The sequence below is a fragment of the Chelonia mydas genome, chromosome 8 (assembly GCF_015237465.2).
Source record: "Chelonia mydas isolate rCheMyd1 chromosome 8, rCheMyd1.pri.v2, whole genome shotgun sequence".
Lineage (NCBI taxonomy): Eukaryota > Metazoa > Chordata > Testudines > Cheloniidae > Chelonia > Chelonia mydas.
Window position 1 is genome coordinate 95,490,998 of NC_057854.1, and position 17,671 is coordinate 95,508,668.

The window sequence follows — 17,671 nt, forward strand, 5'->3', positions numbered from 1 at the left end:
TAGAGGTAGGATCCTTTACCATCATGTATGTTGTGATATACTGGCAGGGTAGAATGGAGGAAGCTTGTATTACTTGCTCTATAGAGAAAAACTGTTGCTGTGTCAATCAGGCATCTTTCAGCAGGGCTAAGACTCCCATGTGACCAAAAAAAATAGGAGGAGGAAATATGAATGGGCAGAGATGTCTAGTAGCTCTCCATAAAGAATGACGTGGTGGGTCCTATTGTAAATAAGGATATGAGTTTGCTGAGTTGTGGTGATTGTACACAAGCTGTGTATGTGATGGAAATGCCAGTACCTGTTGACTTCACTCCTCAATTTTTGCTAGACGCTGGAAACTATGCTGGCTGCAATGAAGAAGGGCAAAAAGATTAATGAGGAAGAAATGCCACCCCCTGTAGCATCAGGGAGAAGCTCTGCTAATATGCCTCGAGCCACAGGAGCTGTGCCAGAAAATTTAGGTGATCCAGCCAAAGTAATACCCAAGGAGAAAGTGGAATCCTCTGCAGACCATGAGCTACAGCCTGTCAATGATATAAATTTGTCTCCGGGGCCAGCCTCTTTACATGGTCATGCTGCTGCTACTTCTGTCCTGGAAATGGGTGCCACATTACAAGATGGTAGGTAATTTCAACATGCCAGCTTTTCCTTGGAGCACACATCTTCCCAGCCAGGTTATGACTCAATAATACATTGCGCTTCTGTAGCACCTTTTACTTGAGCATATCAAAGTGCTTTACAAATAGGATACTGAGGCACAGAGTTCATGACTTGCTCAGGGTCACACAGTTGAGTCAGTTGCAGTCAGGAATAGAACTTTGGAGTCCTGACTCCCAGATTTCACTCTAAAGGTGTGCTATAGTCACAGGGTGAAGACATCCTAAAGGTTCCTTCCTCTTCTGAGGTGTCTGTTTACGTTTCTCATTTGTGGTCTCTCTGCCCACTTCCTTTGTCAATTAATGATGGTAATGCTTCCCTGCCTTGCAGAGGAGCTGTGAGGAAAAATTCACTGTTTGTAAAGAGCTTTGTGATCTTAATGAAAGGCACTGTGGAATTGCACAGTGGTGTTCTCAATCATTGTTGCTGGAATTGCCATGGTTGGCAGGACTTCTGGGGATGCCCCTGGATAAAGAAGCTATTGTACATAATGTGGATGTGTGAGTGAAAGCAATAAGGAAATAATGAATCTTTGGATGTATGAGAATGTCAAAGGATGCAGATATCAGGTGCCTGTATAAGTCTTGATTTCATTCTTCTGTAGATTCCCTTAACATGAGCACACGAACACTGCTGGTTACAAGACAGAAAGAATATAAATTAGCAGCTCTGAAAGCCAAACAGCAAGGAGATCTAGAGAAGGCAAAAGAATATATGAAGACTGGCAAGGTATGTTTTCACAAACCAAGCTTCTGTGTTAGGGGTCTGAATCCTGGCAAATGATCCCTGTGTTCACATGGCTGCTCCAAATGATCATGGATGGTTTCTGAACACACAAGATAAGTCTCCTTTGGCTTTGTTTTTCTGTTTGTTTTAGAAATTTACAATGGTCTTAGAAGCACTGGATAGTGGACAGCCAGTAGACCTCCAGGATATGCCCCCAGCTCCACAAGGTAAGAGCAGAAGAGTTTTTTAGATGGAGCCGCCTTTTAAGCCTCTCCTCTTATCTAGTAACAAATGGGCATAGTGAACTGAAGGGTCAGCGCCCATTTTAAAGTCATTCTTTTGAACCATCTGGGTTAGAAATGAGTGCTGAGAATCCCAGCTTCCCAATGGTTTAAGACAGTGGTTTTTGGACTCCAGATTGTGGACCAAAGATCCTCTTGTGGACATCTTCCCTGCCCCCCAGTCCTGATTCCACGCATTCCCTGCATCATTTCCAGTTCATGGCTATATGAAATAGCATTACTGGGGTAAGATAAAGGAGTCAAGATGGTGTTGAACTTGCTGTAGTGTGGTGGGTGTAGTTTCTTGATTATGCCTTCTCCATTTTGTATGTCTTTCACACATCCCACCCCACCCTGGGAAATAGGAATTTACATTTCTTAGAACTGATTCTCTCTTTGTTTCCTCCAACCCTCTTCATCCCTTTCCTTCCCTTAAATCTGTCTAGTTCATTTTGTGATTTGGTTCTCTCCTGCTGGATGTCTCCAATTCTGGTGTCATAAGTTGTATTCGCATCAAATAAAGATACGAAGCACCATAGGGATGCAAAGAGGCTTGTGAGCAGGGTGTGTTTTGAACATCTTTATTTAATAATAAAAAAAAAAGCCTGTAGAAATCTGAATGTTTTTGACTAGCCTACACTTATCAGGAAACATCAATCCTTGCAGTATAACACACGTTTTTCCATTGTGACAGAAGCTGCTCCACAAACTAGAGTAATAGAAACTCTAATTTAAGTGACAGGTTGTAAGATAGAGTGCCTCTACTTTTAAAACTTCTACATTCTGATTTCATCTTCAGTGACTTCATTCACTGATTTCATCTTCATCTGCACACTTCTGGGAATTACAGGTTCCAGTTCATATCAGGTGTAATTTTCTGATTCTTGTAAATTCAGAGGTAGCAGCAGCTAAAATGGTTAGTGGAAGGAGAAATGAGGAGGACAAGATGCTAATCAGAATGGTATCATTTTTAAAGTCCTATCACATGACCTGACAGTTACTGACATGTGGATGGACCATGACCCATACTTTTAGGACTCGTAGAAATTTCTGATCCTGGAACAAACATTGGTGTTAAAATAAGTTCCAGTCCTGCAGCAGACTTAAACTAGATAAAAACAATACTCCCCCAACACTTGACCTGAGAACTCACTGATGTAGGATGTTGTTGAGGCAGCTTAGTAAGATTCAGAAACATAATTGGACATAGCTTTAATTATGAAAAAGTGTAGTTACACTAGCTAGGATAAACATTTTATAAGGGGTATAAATACTTAGGACATAAAAAGAAAAGGAGGACTTGTGGCACCTTAGAGACTAACCAATTTATTTGAGCATGAGCTTTCGTGAGCTACAGCTCATTTCATCGGATGCATACTGTGGAAATCGCAGAAGACATTATATACACAGACACCATGAAACAATACCTCCTCCCACCCCAAAATGATCACTGGCTGGGGTCAGAGGAATATTTTTCCCCATAGTATAATATTATATAAGTAAATACAACATTTGGAGAGGTGATGTGGGAGATTGCCTTTTAAAGCATCCAGTGTTGAGCACTGCCAGGGCTGGAATATCTTAACAGGTGGGGTTATTTATCTATCCTTCTCTGGCCGTAAATCCTAGAATTGTTAGCAAATTACCAAGATTGTTCATACATTCTCTCCTATATGCCAAAGATTCCTACCTAATGTAGACTTGAAAATTGCCTCTTCCCCCACAGATCTTGAAAGCCTGAAAAAGACACAGTCTCCATCAAACCAGATGGCATCTGTTCCCGTTGAAAATTCCCAGCCCCTCACAACGTTCAAACCTCAGGGCCATGAAGCCTCAGGTAGGATTTGTAAAGCAGGACTTCTCTGTAGTAAGTCATATTCTTATATGATATTTGGATGCTGATCCAAATTATACATGAATACTGGAATGGATAATGGCAGTACAATGGTGTTTCTACTTTGAGTAGTGTTCCTATGAGTAGTGTCTCTATGGATGTTCTACTGTAGGTGTACTCGCAAAAAGAAAAGGAGTACTTGTGGCACCTTAGAGACTAACAAATTTATTTGAGCATAAGCTTTCGTAGCTCACGAAAGCTTATGCTCAAATAAATTTGTTAGTCTCTAAGGTGCCACAAGTACTCCTTTTCTTTTTGCGAATACAGACTAACACGGCTGCTACTCTGAAACCTGTAGGTGTACTTGCATCCCTAAGCTGCTGATTGGAGAATTTCAGTAGCAATATCCATTAGGCCCATACACATGCTGTCTCTCCTCATGCCCTGCCATGAGGGTAGCGAGTGCACACGAGCTAACCCCCTCAGTTGCTTCTCAACCGCCCCAGCTAGAGACAGAGCTGTTAGCTGTCCATTAGTGACGTTTATCTCATCCTTTGCAGCCTACAGCTTAATTTTTAGGAGTAGTTTCTTTATTTTTTACCTTATCTTCTAAAATAAATAAATATATATATATATATATATACACATGGTTTACTTTTTTTCCTTCCCATCCTTCTTGTTGGAGGCCCTTCCCCCAGTGGGGTATGTCTGGTTCTCCAGGCTTCAAGAAGTGCCTCTCATGCAATGAGGCTATCACCGTCGCAGACACACACTCACGGTACGTTCGTTGCCTCAGTGAAAGACATGTCCCTTAAAATTGTGCTCTCTGCCAGCATCTTAGACCTCGATCTCGCAAGGACAGAGAGCTGAGGCAGAAGATTATGTTCATGGAGGTGGCTCTCAGACCTTCTCCAGACCCACGCCAAGAGTCTCCGGGCAAATCCAAGGGCTATGGGGTGAAGGAATCAGCCGCTGATGCTCTCATAAGTTGAAAAAAGAGTGGGAAGTCCCCACAGTGAGCCGCAAGCTAGCTGCAAACGATCCCCAGCATGCTTTGTATCCTCAGTACTGTCGGCACTGAAATGGGCCAAGCCCAGTATCCACAGCTCAAGAAAGACTATTGCGGCAGGTACCATTGACACGCCCACAGACTCAATTAGCACAGGCACCAAGTCAGTGATACCTAAGAAGGAGGACAGGAACAAACACTCCAAGGCACCACTGGTACCGTGATGCCCCATTGGTACAATGCTACTTGAACAACCGGTGTGGACAATATCTCCATCCACCCCTGGCACTGCCAGTGGCATCGAGCCGGTTGGCACCACCACAGTTCCAGCACTCGAGGGATCTCCCTGTAACTGATGTGCCAGAGTTGAGTCTCCTCTCTTCGGTACCAGGATCTCCACACCTAGCCTTCGTCCAGTATGGGAGTCTTCTGTGCTGCCTTGCCATGTTCCACCGATCTCTAGTGTGGACTCGGATAGTGAACTGGAGGAGGGAATATTTTAGTACTCCTCCCAAGCCCCCTAGGGTGCCCAATACCAGCTGGGCCCCCAAGCATATCCTCAGAAGACCCCACTATCATCATCCTCAAACGGCCATGCGTGGGCGCCATCACGGAGCTCGATGCCACCCCTCGATGGCTCTACTGGAACTGCTGGGCTGCATACTGCCCCCGTGCTTCTCAGGTTTCTAGTCCCACCCATGAGTCCCCAAGACGCACTTCTTCGACACGGTGTCCAGGGCTCCGGAGGCCCCAGAAGAAGTCCTGGAGGAGTGTGAGTGTGATGCTGAGGAGACAGTGACCCCAAAAACTATATCCTCCTCTTCCCCAGATGAGGCTGTCATGCCTCCCGCACAATCCTTGCTGGATAATTTTCGCCTATTCCAGGATCACACAAAGAGAGTGGCTGACTCTCTGCAGATACTGCTGAAGGAAGACACACATCACAAGCTTCTGGACATCCTCCTCTGATCTTCCTCCTCAAAAGTTGCCCTCCCTATCAATAAGGCTCTTCTCGACCCTGCGAGAACCATATGGTAGACCCCAGTATCAGTTGCACCGACTTGCAAGAGATCAGACAAAAAGTTCTATGTCCCAGTGAGAGAAGCAAAGTTCCTCTTCTTCCACCCTCTACCCTACTGCATCATGGTGGATGCTATTAATTCTCGTGGCCATTGATACCATATGAGGTCCGCTCCCTATGATAGGGACTGGCAGCGTCTGGACCACTTTGGAAGGAAGGTGTACTCCTCAGTCACGCTTCAGTTTTGAATCACCAACTACCAAGCCCTCATGGCGAAATATGATTCCACAAACTACTCAAAACTGAACAATTTAACTGAGCAGCTGCCCGAGTCGGATCGCAACCAATTTAAGGCCATCATTCAAGAGGGGTAGCTAGAAGCAAAGATAACGATACAGTCTGCCCTCAACGCTGCCGATACTGCAGCCAGATCCATCTCCATGGCAGTGGTGATGCAGCGTGCCTCTTGGCTCCATTTGTCGGGTTTCACAAAGGAGGTGCAGGCAACTGTCGAAGATCTTCTGGGCAGTAAGCTCTTCACGGAGAAAACCAATGCCTCCCTTCACACTTCGAAGAATTTTTGGGCCACTCTCCATTCACTGGGCACTTACACATTGGGACAAAAAAAGAAATTTAGTCCGCAGCCCCAACATAATCTTTTCACATGCCAGTAGCCAGCTAAATGATACTACAAGCTGCACAGGAAGAAAATTAAATTGCTGACCATATGATTTATGTCTTGAGAATCTTCCTTTTCCCAGCCATTCATGTCCAAACACCAATTTTGATATTTTGGTCAAGGTGCCAGCAAACCACTCTCTGCAATTGTTACAACCAACCATCACTACCCACCCATTTGGCTACCATCTGGCAGCTTTCCGCAGCACCTGGGAGTACATAACATCAGACTGATGGGTCCTAGAGATGGCTATAGGTATGCTCTCCATTTTACCTCTCTGCCCCCTCCACAACACCTTTTCCTGTCCTCCTTCAGGGACCCTTCTTACGAGAGTTTTCTACAACAAGAGGTAGATAGTCTCCTCCAGTTGGGAGCCATAGAAACAGTACCTCAACATCCATGAGGCAGAGAGTTCTACTCTCAGTATTTCCTAATACCCAGAGAAAGGGGGGCTGGAGACCCATATTAGACCTCAGCACTCTCAACAAGTTTGTCACAGCTCAGAAATTCAAAATTGTCACTTTAGCAACATCATTCCAGCTTTGGAATGGGGAGACTGGTTTTCAGCCCTCAATCTTCAGGATGCATGTTTTCACATCTCAATCCTACCAACTCTCAGACGATTTCTCAGATTCACTCTGGGACAAGACCACGGCCAGTACATGGTGCTCCCTTTTCGGTTATCATCAGCCCCGAGAGTATTTTCCAAGGTTCTCTCAGTAGTGGCCACCTACTTATGCACCAGGGATCATGATCTACCCTTACCTAGACGATTGTCTCCTCAGAGCTCAGCCTCTCCAAGAGGCTCACTGAATCACCAAAACCACAATTCGCTTGTTTACAGAGCTGGGCCTGCAGATCAGTGCTCAGAAATCAACCCTCGCTCTAGTGCAGCACCTGGAGTTTATAGGGGCCAACCTTGACACACTATAGGCCAGAGCCTCAGCACAGGTCGGTCTCTCTGACTACACTCACAGAGACCATTCAAAACACCCCACAAATGTTAGCCAGACATTTTCTACAACTCTTAGGGCGTATGGCAGCGGGCACAGTGGTAATACCTCACACCAGACTTCACATGCGGTGCCTTCAGATGTAGTTCACCGACCAAACAGAAACAGACTAGACAAACCCCTGTCACTACCCACCAGGGTCAAAATCTCCCTAGACCAGTGGAAAGACCCAGCCAGCATTTGCAAAGGGATCCCCTTTGCGCAAAAACTCCATTGTTGCTTCTCGCAACCGATGCATCGCTCATAGGGTGGAGCACACATCTAAATGACCTTACGACCCAAGGAAAATGGTCACCCACTGAGATATCACATCAACCTCCTCAAGCTAAGCGGGGTCAGGAATACCTGTATGTACTTCCTCCTGCTGATCAAACGGTCACACATGAAAGTATTAATAGACAATTTTGCCTGTATGTTCTACATAAATCAATGAGGGAGAGTTGGGTCTCCTTCCCTCTGTGAGGAAGCGATGAGACTATGGAACTGGTGTATCTCCCACGACGTCATGCTGTCAACGGCCTACCTCCCAGGTACACGGAACTCGATGGTGGATGGCCTTAGTCACAAATTCCCACATGACCACGAGTGGGAACTAGATTCATTAGTACTTCACGAGCTATTCAGGCATTGCGGGACACTGACTACAGACTTGTTCACCACTTCCCTGAGCAAGAAGTGTTCAAGCTACCCCTTCCAGAGCAGGGACAGGACAATACTCCATAGGCAATGCTCTCCTCCTCCCTTGAAACAGGGACCTCCTTTATGCCTTCCCTCTCTTTCCCCTGCTATCGAAGGTCCTACGAAAATAGAAAGAAAGGGAACATGTCAGTCTAATCGCTCCTTCGTGGCTGAGACAGACCTGGTATTCTTACGTGTCACAGCTTGCAACACGCCCACCAATCTCTCTCCCACTCACACTGCGACTCCTCTTACAGGATAGAGAACATACTCTACATCCCAGCCTGGTGATTCTCCACCTCAAGGCATGGCTCCTTCTTGGTTCAAATACCTAGAGAGCACCTGTTCAATGGAAGTGCAAGAGGTATTATTAAACAGCAGAAAATCCTCAACAGAGCGTACTTAACTGCAAAAATGGTCCAGCTTTTGGATTTGGTGTACATTCCAACAAATGGTTCCCTGACATCCATGACCTTTCCACCTTAGATTATGCACTGACCCTAAAAAGACTGGGGCTGTCTATAAGCTGTCTTAGAGTCCACTTAGTGGCTTTAACAGCCTTTAACCATCCAGTAGAGGGGTGCTCAGTTCTGTCATACCCAACCACCAAAAGGTTCCTCAAGGGTATAGTAAACTTCTTTCCGCAAACTTGGCTTCCCACTCCCACATAGGACTTAAACCTGGTACTGAAAGGAGTGACCAGGCATCCCTTCGAACCCATGGCCACTTGTTTGCTTACTTTCCTCTCAGTGAAAACAGCCTTCCTGATAGGAAGGAAAATAGGAGAAATAGCAGTTCTGATGGCACGTCCCCCCTATATCTTATTGTTTTGGGACAAGGTTACGCTCAGACCACATCCAAAATTCATCCCTGAGGTAACCTCTCTGTTTCACATAAACCAATTGATTCATCTTCAAACCTTCTATCCTAAGCCTCACTGAGACAACAGAGAGGCTATATTACATACCTGAGATGTCAGAGGTGCCCTAGCCTTCCATCTGGACAGAATGAAGGCCTTCAGGAAGTCCCCCAGATTTTTCCTCTCTGTTGCGGAAAGATCCAACGGCTTGGTAATATCAGCCTAAAGGCTTTCCAAGTGGGTCTTTAACTATATCAGACAAGTTAGCAATATGACCCCTCCAGATACTATTTGTACACACTCTACAAGGTCATCTCCTCATCTGTTGCCTTTTTCAAGAATGTCCCTATCTCAGAGATCTGTAGAGTGGCGACATGGGCATCAGTCCACACCTTCGCAGAACATTATGCGATCACTGCGGACTCTGCCTCCAATGTCATCTTTGGCTCCACAGTACTGTCATCTGTAACTGACCCAACTCTGAAGTCCCAGCCCTCCATACAGGTACTGCATAGGAGTCACCTACAGTGGAGCACTTATAGGAACACTGCTCAAAGAAGAAGAAGTTGTTACTCACCTTGTGCTGTAACAATGGTTCTTCGAGATGTGTCCCCCTGTGGGTGCTCCACAACCCATCTGCCTCTCCTCTACTTCAGAGTACTTATCAATGACTCTGTGGTAGAGAAGGAGCTGAAGAGGGTTAGTTCGTGCATGCTGGCTAGCCTCATTGCAGGGCATGAGGAGAGAGAGTCATGTGCAGACCTATGGCCACTGCTACCAACATTCTCCAATCAGCAGCACAGGGGTGCAATTACGCCTACAGTAGAGCACCCAGGGGGGAGACATCTCAAAGAGCTATCGTTACTGCACAAGTGAATAACTTCTTCTTTATGAAGAAAAAGGTTTAACAACACTTAGTCAATAATAAAGCTCTGTGGCACTTTTATGTAATAAAAGTAGCCCTTGATAGGATTTCAGTTCTGTGTCAATGGCTCTGCAGGAGGTTGGGGAAGGCAGGGAATGGAGGCAGCTGGCACATGTTCTGAAATCTCAATCATGTGGCATTTCATTGTCTGTATTATTTCAGTGTCTGCTCAGCAGCCGAAAACTGTGCTGGAAGCTTTGCAGCAGAGGTTGGAGAAATACAGATCTGCAGCAGCACAGGCCAAAGCAAGTGGGGATGATCGGAAAGGCAGGATGCATGAGAGGATAGCCAAGGTAAAAGGGAAGCACAGTAAGTAGCTTGGCTTCAGCAAAGCTGCTTGAGCTCATTCCTCTGGAGCTGGCTAGCAAAGCATTAAAGTATTTGAAATCATTTATGTATATTGTCCGGCCAGCTGGAATGAGCTAAAATAGTTAACTTCCTGCTCCTTCCTGCACAGCACCTCTATCAATGAAATATTCTATAAACTGTGCATATACAACCCCATTGAAATTCAGTGCTTCAAGGCAGAACAGTGGGGGGATGGAGACCTTTTGTCCAGAGACCCTTGTGCAAACCCCTACGTGGATATGGCGTTTTACTCCTCCATGTAGAACCTTGGTCTTTAAGTTCCCATCTAGAGAATTCCTGCCTTGTAAACTGCCTATAGAATGTAGTGCTGACATAACTGACTGGAGGCTGAGTGTCTAAGGAGGCGTGGATCTTTAAAACATAATGTTTAGACTCCTCAGCCATCCCTTCTGGCTGCATAATAGACTTTCAATACAGTGTAACCTTTTTGATGCTCTTTCTTGTGTGCCACTGCAGAAGGCAGGAGTACCAGTCCCCTAAGTGGTTTTAATGGGATGGTGTCTAATGTGTATCAAGCAATTTGTACTAGGCTCCGTGGGACACAAGCAGTTAATGTGTGAACCTGTTGAAATTGAGGGATGTTAAAGGTTGGGTACTCGGACACTATTCTTCCATTTCTGTGGGCTTGAACACAGGGACATAGACATCTAAGGGACCTCTGTTGTGGGTACAATCATTAGTGTAGAATTGGAGGCTCACAAAAAAAAGACTAGTCTGAAAAATTTTCTCTGATTAGCCAGTCCCTGGAGTTCTGAGGTTTTTTGCGGACACGCTTCCGCAGAGAAATGTCTTTTGTTTGTTTACTGGTGGAGTGTGAGGAAAAGGCTCATTGCCTTGGCCAGTTACTGTCATGCCCCCCTGACCAATAATGGAATCTCTTTGCGGACACTCCTCCATTATTGCACAGTCAAGGCTTCCTCAGCAGAGGAGCTTGGGCTGAAGGCAGAGCTGGGGGAAGAGCTGAGGCTAGAGGTGGAGCTGACCTGGAGGCAGAGAGGGAATGAGGGCAGAACTGGGGATGGGGGAGGAGCTGGGGCTAGGAGGTGGAGCTGGCCAGGAGACAGAGAGGGCCATTCTGAACGAGGGTGGAGCGGGGCCGCGACTGGGGGACAGGGATGCAGCTTGGGGGGTGGGGGAGGAGCAGAGCTGGGGGCCACTGCTTCCCTGCCCCCAACATGGGGACTGACCTGGGCCCCCTGAACACTCCCCTGAATGTTCAGGGTGCGCCTCTATCATAAATATAAAGGGAAGGATAACAACCTTTATGTATACAGTAAAATAAAATCCCTCTTGGCCAGAAATACAGAATCCCCTTACCTGTAAGGGGTTAATCAGTTCAGTTAACCTAGTTGGCACCTGACCAGAAGGACCAATGGGGAAAGAAGATACTTTCAAATCTGGGGTGGGTGGAAGGCTTTGTTTTGTGCTCTGTGTGTGTTCGAGACAGAGGGAGACCAAGCAGGTAATCCAGCTCCTACTGAAATGTTACATCTAATATTACAGAAATAGTAAGTAATAGCAAGGAATGCGTTAGATTATCTTTTGTTTTAGCTTGTGAATTTTCCCTATGCTAAGAGGGAGGTTTATCCCTGTTTTTTGTAACTTTGAAGTTTTGCCTAGGTGGGAATCCTCTGTGTTTTAAGTCTTATTACCCTGTAAAATTACCTTCCATCATGATTTTACAGAAGTGCTTCTTTAACTTTTTTTTCTTTATTATAAAGTTCTGTTTTTTTAAGAATCTGATTGGGTTTTAGTGTCCTAAAAACCCAAGGGTCTGGTCTGTGCTCACCTCGTTTACCTATCTGGTTGGTAGATTATTCTCAAGCCTCCCCAGGAAAGGGGGTGAAGGGGCTTGGGGGAACATTTTGGGGAAACAGGAACTCCAAATGGTCCTTTTCTTGAATCTTTGTCTAACTCACTTGGTGGTGGCAGCAGTACTCATCCAAGGACAAGGAAGGATTTGTGCCTTGGGGAAATTTTTAACCTAAGCTGGTAGAAATGAGCTTAGGGGGTCTTTCATGCGGGTCCCCACATCTGTACCCTAGAGTTCAGAGTGGGGAGGGAGCCCTGACAGCCCCACAGTTTGGGGACCACTGGTCTAGGGAGTGGAGAGGCCACTAGGAAGAAAGATGAGAGAGACACTTATTTTGCTTACTGTCTGCATTTGTGATTTCTGCAGCCCTTCAAGGCCCATGCCGGTCCTGGCAACAAGTGCAGCAAAGATTCATGTTTGTATAGAAAACCTGCAGTGCACAAAGAACTTGGAAAGCAGCATGTGACTTTATAGCAAAGTACCTTACATTCTGCATCAGTGTTTCTCCTAGTTTGAGCATGAAATGACTGCTAACTTAACAATAGCCAAGTCCAGCCTATGCCTAACCAGCATCTCTGATTACAGCAATACCAAGATGCCATAAGAACCCATAAAGCAGGGAGAAAAGTGAATTTTGCTGAATTACCAGTTCCCCCTGGTAAGTGTGTATATGAAACACCCTATCACCAACATTTCCCTTATTTGTTAGGACCCAGAGGACTTCTGGTAGTATTGTTTCAGAAGCCCATTGAGCTCCTCCTCCTGTTTCACAGTGAGAAGACTGGCTTGGCTGAATGACAGCGCTGAAGAATACACTGTAGAACTGCTTATTACGCTTGTTAACTTTTTCACATGGTTGCATATTCTTGGCTATTGACCTTGTCTGTAAGGAAGTGTGAACATTTGAACAGTGCTCCAGCTGGTCCTACTCAGACAAGTTGGAGAGCATGATTTAACAATAGGCAAGCGCTTGAGTGGTCACTTCCCTGCCCCATCTGCCAGCCCAGTTTGGGGGAGGGGAAGCACTGGGAATATTTGCTCTTTAGTTTATTTGCAGGGAGTTGTGAAATCTCTGGAGATGTTCTAGCAGGTAATTTCCAGTTCTACAGTAGGCATAAGTCTATTTACACCTATTAAATATACCTTGCAGCACCCCTGTGAGTAGGGTCCTACCAAATTCACTGTCCGTTTTGGTCAATTTCATGGTCATAGGATTTTAAAAATTGTAAATTTCATGATTTCAGCTATTTAAATCTGAAATTTCAGGGTGTTGTAATTGTAGGGGTCCTGACCCAAAAAGGGGTTGTGGGGGTTTCACAAGGTTATTGTAGGGGGTGTTGCACTACTGCTAACCTTACTTCTGCTATTGCTCTTTGTGGTGGTGCTGCCTTCAGCGTTGGGCAGCAGGAAAGCAGTGACTGCTGGCCAGGAGCCCGGCTCTGAAGGCAAAGCAGCTGCCGGCAGCAGCACAGAAGGAAGCATGGCCTGGTGTGGTATTGCCACCCTTACTTCTGCGCTGCTTCCTGCTGAGCTGGGCCCTCAGTCAGCAGCTACCACTGTCCAGCCATCCAGCTCTGAAGGCAGCAGTGCAGAAGTGAGGGTGACATCATATAGTATTGCCACGCTTACTTCTGTTCTGCTGCCGGCGGGGCACTGCCTTCAGATCTGGGCTCCTGGCCAACAGCTGCCATTCTGCAGCTGCCCAGCTCTGAAGGCAGTGCAGAAGTCAGGGTGGCAATACCGTGACCCCCCCTAGAATAACCTTGCAGCCCCCCCTTCAGCTCCCTTTTGGGTCAGGACCCCCAATTTAAGAAACACTGGCCTCCCTCATGAAATCTCTATAGTATAGGGTAAAAGCACACAAAAGATGAGATTTCATGGTGGGAGACAAGATTTCATGGTCCATGATGCATTTTTCATGTACGTAAATTTGGTAGGGCCATACCTATGAGGAAGCTCAATGTTGTTATTCCCCAAGGTCAGTTGGGGAAATTAAGACACAAAGAGGCAAAGTGACCCGGCATGGTCACATTAAAAGTCAGTGAGGGCCAGGAATAGAACTCAGAACTAGCCACACTTCCTTTTTTCGGTTTTCTATACTGTAAGGAATGATCCTGCATTCATAAGGGGATGGATAAGAGGGCCTAATAGGAATTCTCTGTCTCTAACTTCAGCTGTTCTATGTCCTCTATCCTGGCAATTCCATATCCTGCCATGTTCATCACTGTATCTGAACACCATGATATCACTCCTTCGATCACCATGCCCAGCTCTCTTTTTCCAGGGGATGTACGTGGCACGGTAACCTATTTTAATCCCTGTGCCAAGTTTTTTAGGTGGCTGTGATGGTTTAATGTGTTTAAAAAAATACAAACAACCACAACTTGTAAAACATGGCCTGTTTCCTGTTAAATGTCCGTGCCTTTAAGGAGAAACTGCTGTGTCTGTAAACCAGTGGGAAAGTAACATAATTCCTAAACTTCTTCACACATCTTGGCTATGTAAATATTTTCCAAACCAGGTTTTTAAGGGCATATGTGACTTACACATGAACACCCACTGAAACCAGCAATGTTGTGTTAGGTCTGGAGGATATTTGTGTTCATTTCACTGAATCTGAACTTTGAAAGGGGCCAGACATGACATCAGCTTTAGAGACAGAAATAGTCTGTTTAGTCATGGATCAGGTGCTGCACAGGCTGCTCTGCAGTATACCTCAAACCTGCCCTCTCCCCTGGAGTAGCCATCTCTGGGGTGAGAGCAGTTTGGTCACAGACCGTCCTTGGCCTGGTTGCTGAGACTACTAACAAGGATGGTTTTAGCAATGTGAATGCCACCAAACAGCTCTCTTATAGTGGTAACTCTGGTCACTACTGACCCAGGCTGGATTTGAACTGGTGACTGGAGAGCTCTCCCAGTGCTGTAATGAAACCACCTCCATGAGAGGGATAGCTACCAGTGCTGGGAGTGCAGCAGGACTATCTACACTGCCACTTTACAGTGCTGAAACTTGCACCGCTCAGGGGGATGTTTTTTCACACCCCGAGTTAAGAAAGTTTCAGCGCTGTAAGTGGCAGTGTAGACAAGGCCTTAGAAATTAAAGACTGTCTCCCATTATCAAAGCCATTCACTCCCCTTCAAAAGGACAGAAAATGGTCAAAAAAATTGTAATGGGTTTAACATTTCTTAACTACTGTGGTGCTGCTCTTGCTGAGACTGCTGAGCTGCAGTGGGATGTAGAATTGCTGTGACGTTCCAGTGGAGCGCACACAGTAATAGTTATTGGGGAAACAAGGCGTAACAGGCATTGAAGATTACACAAATCAGGATTAGCTATTTAGGCTTAATCATGTGTCAAAAAAGCAGCTAAACTGAGAAATCGGTGCATGTCTAACAGTCCAATAGTTTGTGAAATATCATTGTTAGGAATGTGTAATACCACTGGGAAAGTGAAAATATCAGTTTTCAGATAGTGCATAGCCTTTGTCTCTGCCTTTTGTGATTCATGAGGCATTGACTTCTAAAGTTATGTGGGAAAGACTTTCCCAGGGGTTAAATTGGTGGATGATGATAAATACTTTCAGAACTGTTGAGCTTTTCCAAGCACTGATCCTGAAGGGATGATGACAGAGAGAAAGACTTACATCCCTGGAAAGGGCAAAAGTTACAGAATTCAGGGTTTGTTTTATTTGGTTGTTTTGAACCATATCTCCTTCCTCCTCAGGATTCCCCCCCATTCCCGGTGTGACACCCACAGATGGCAACAGTACAATAGCTGCCGTGCTGGAAAGCGCCAACCATCTGGCTAACATGGAGGAGAAAGAAGATGAAGAAGTGGAGGTTTGAATTACTTACCAATATGTCTAATTTTTTTTAAAAACATATCTTCTTTTGTGTGGAGAAGAAGCTATTGGATTTCCAGCTGGGTGTGGTATTGCAATAAAATACCTTTCTTCTGGAAGCTGGAACAGTACAGGATTCTGGTCTGTTGGGGTGCGGGGACAGTAAGAATCAGCTGGGAGCGTAAAGGAGGGGTGGTCTTTTGATGAGGTGAGAATTGCAAAGAGTTCATCCTACATGAAAGACCTTGAATTGTTTTAAAGGGATTTATAGAGCTATAATTTGGCTTGCCTTTTTTCCTTATGTCTGTTTCCCTGTATCCGTTTAAATGTGGGTTTTGTCTTCAAAACAACTGCTTCTGTGGTGGCTATTCCACCTGTACAGCCCTGTAGCACTCAAAAGTTGCCTCCTGATGGCTCAGAATTTTATATGGGGTTTACATGCTGTCTAGCAATCTACACCTACCATAAGATTTTGGGTTGGTTCTTTCCACTCAGGTTGTTACTGACCAACGTGTTTCATATTTTCAAGTGGAGTGTAATTTTAGATGGTGAAAACTATCTTGACAATTTTCTGTTCCTGCCTTTCTTTGCCTCTCTTCCGAATTAGCACCATGTTTAATCTGTTTCTTGTCCAAGCAAGCAGCCAAACCTGGCATGACATCACTTTTAGACTGAGTTAAAGTGTCTGGCTGGGGTCCTTTGCTACTCTCAGTGTATCAGCAGAAGTCTGATACAGTGGACTGTGCCATTAATATTTTGAGTTGCTGGAGCCTTGTATTAGATTTTATGCTTTTAACATTTAGTTCCTTTTGCCATGCTAGAGTGAATCTCCCACACAGGCCCCAGTTGCCAAAAAGCCTGCTCAGCTGCCTCAGAAGCCAACACAAATTGTAAAGCCAATTATGGTGCCATCTGCTGTAGCCCAGGAAGAGCACTCTTCTGAGAGTGTGAAAAAAGCCACGTCGCCATCCACCCCTGTAAGAGAACCAGACAAAGCTGTATCGAACGACCATCTCCCTTTAGCCGGTAAGGATGAAGAGATGGTCACTCCCACCAATCCATTTGGACCAAACATTCCTAATGTTTTCGTCGAGTTTTAGGAAAAAATACTGCCTGTAGACATGAACGTGTGACTCTGGTTCGCTTCAACAGGAGCACCACTCCATGTGCTTGTTGCGGGGCAGATCCGAATCACTTATGCAGTGTTGTTTCCAGGAGGCAAAGTAGGTGACTAGAAAGATGGATGGGTTCATTAATTCTGATGCAGTAAATTTATTGATTCATAATGCTTAGCTGAGGCATCCCTGTTGACTATGGAACTCAAAATGAATTCACAAAAGCTTGTTGAGCTTGCTAGTCCAGACAGCTGGCTGATTGAGAGCAGTGTTGTGTCTCACAGTGGCTAATACATAGTATTTCTCTACTTCTTTCCATTTGAGGATTTCAGAGTGGCTCACAAACTGTAAAGAATTAATCCTTATTACCTTCCTGTCAGGTCAGTAAATACCTGTCTGTACAATATTGATTTTACTGTTGGGGAAACAGAGGCAAAGTGGTTAAGTTTTGACATGCCGAAAGCTGCACAGTAAGCTTGTGGCTTACTGGGAATGGGATCCAGGCTTCTTGATTGCCAATAGTGAGCCTTAACCATAAGCCTAGTCTTCTTTTCTCATTCTACATTTGGAAAATTCTTCAAACCAAAGCACAACTTCCACAGAGCCCCTCTGGCCACTTGTGTAATGGAGAACTTTTTGAGAGTGAGGATGTGTTCCTGAATGCCATAGTGACTAGCTCACACCATCCTCTCTTCTGAGTGAAATTCTGTGGCATGTGTTATGCAGGAGATCAGGCTAGATTATCAGTATGTATGGTCTCCCAAGCCTTAAAATCTGCAAATCTACTTTAGATTTGGCTTCCCCATTTTTGCTGCTACAGCTGCGATGTTAATGATCATTTAAATGTATA

The 17,671-nt window shown here is 45.2% G+C and overlaps 1 protein-coding gene across 13 annotated transcripts in view; it reads left to right on the top strand.

Moving 5' to 3' along the window:
* Window positions 1-17,671, top strand: part of CC2D1B (coiled-coil and C2 domain containing 1B) — a 67,479-nt gene that overhangs the window by 20,933 nt on the left and 28,875 nt on the right. For 11 of the 13 annotated variants that reach the window (XR_005226564.2, XR_006292767.1, XR_006292766.1 and 8 more), the window contains 8 exons: window positions 329-620; window positions 1,262-1,386; window positions 1,535-1,610; window positions 3,391-3,501; window positions 9,845-9,975; window positions 12,450-12,522; window positions 15,589-15,704; window positions 16,528-16,732. Coding sequence is in view for 10 of the 13 variants with exons in the window: in XM_037907509.2 (XP_037763437.1) it covers window positions 329-620; window positions 1,262-1,386; window positions 1,535-1,610; window positions 3,391-3,501; window positions 9,845-9,975; window positions 12,450-12,522; window positions 15,589-15,704; window positions 16,528-16,732 (1,129 nt within the window). In the remaining 3 variants the exon portion in view is untranslated. The remainder of the gene's footprint in view (window positions 1-328; window positions 621-1,261; window positions 1,387-1,534; window positions 1,611-3,390; window positions 3,502-9,844; window positions 9,976-12,449; window positions 12,523-15,588; window positions 15,705-16,527; window positions 16,733-17,671) is intronic. The other 2 variants (XM_043553138.1, XM_043553137.1) reach the window with 1 other exon arrangement.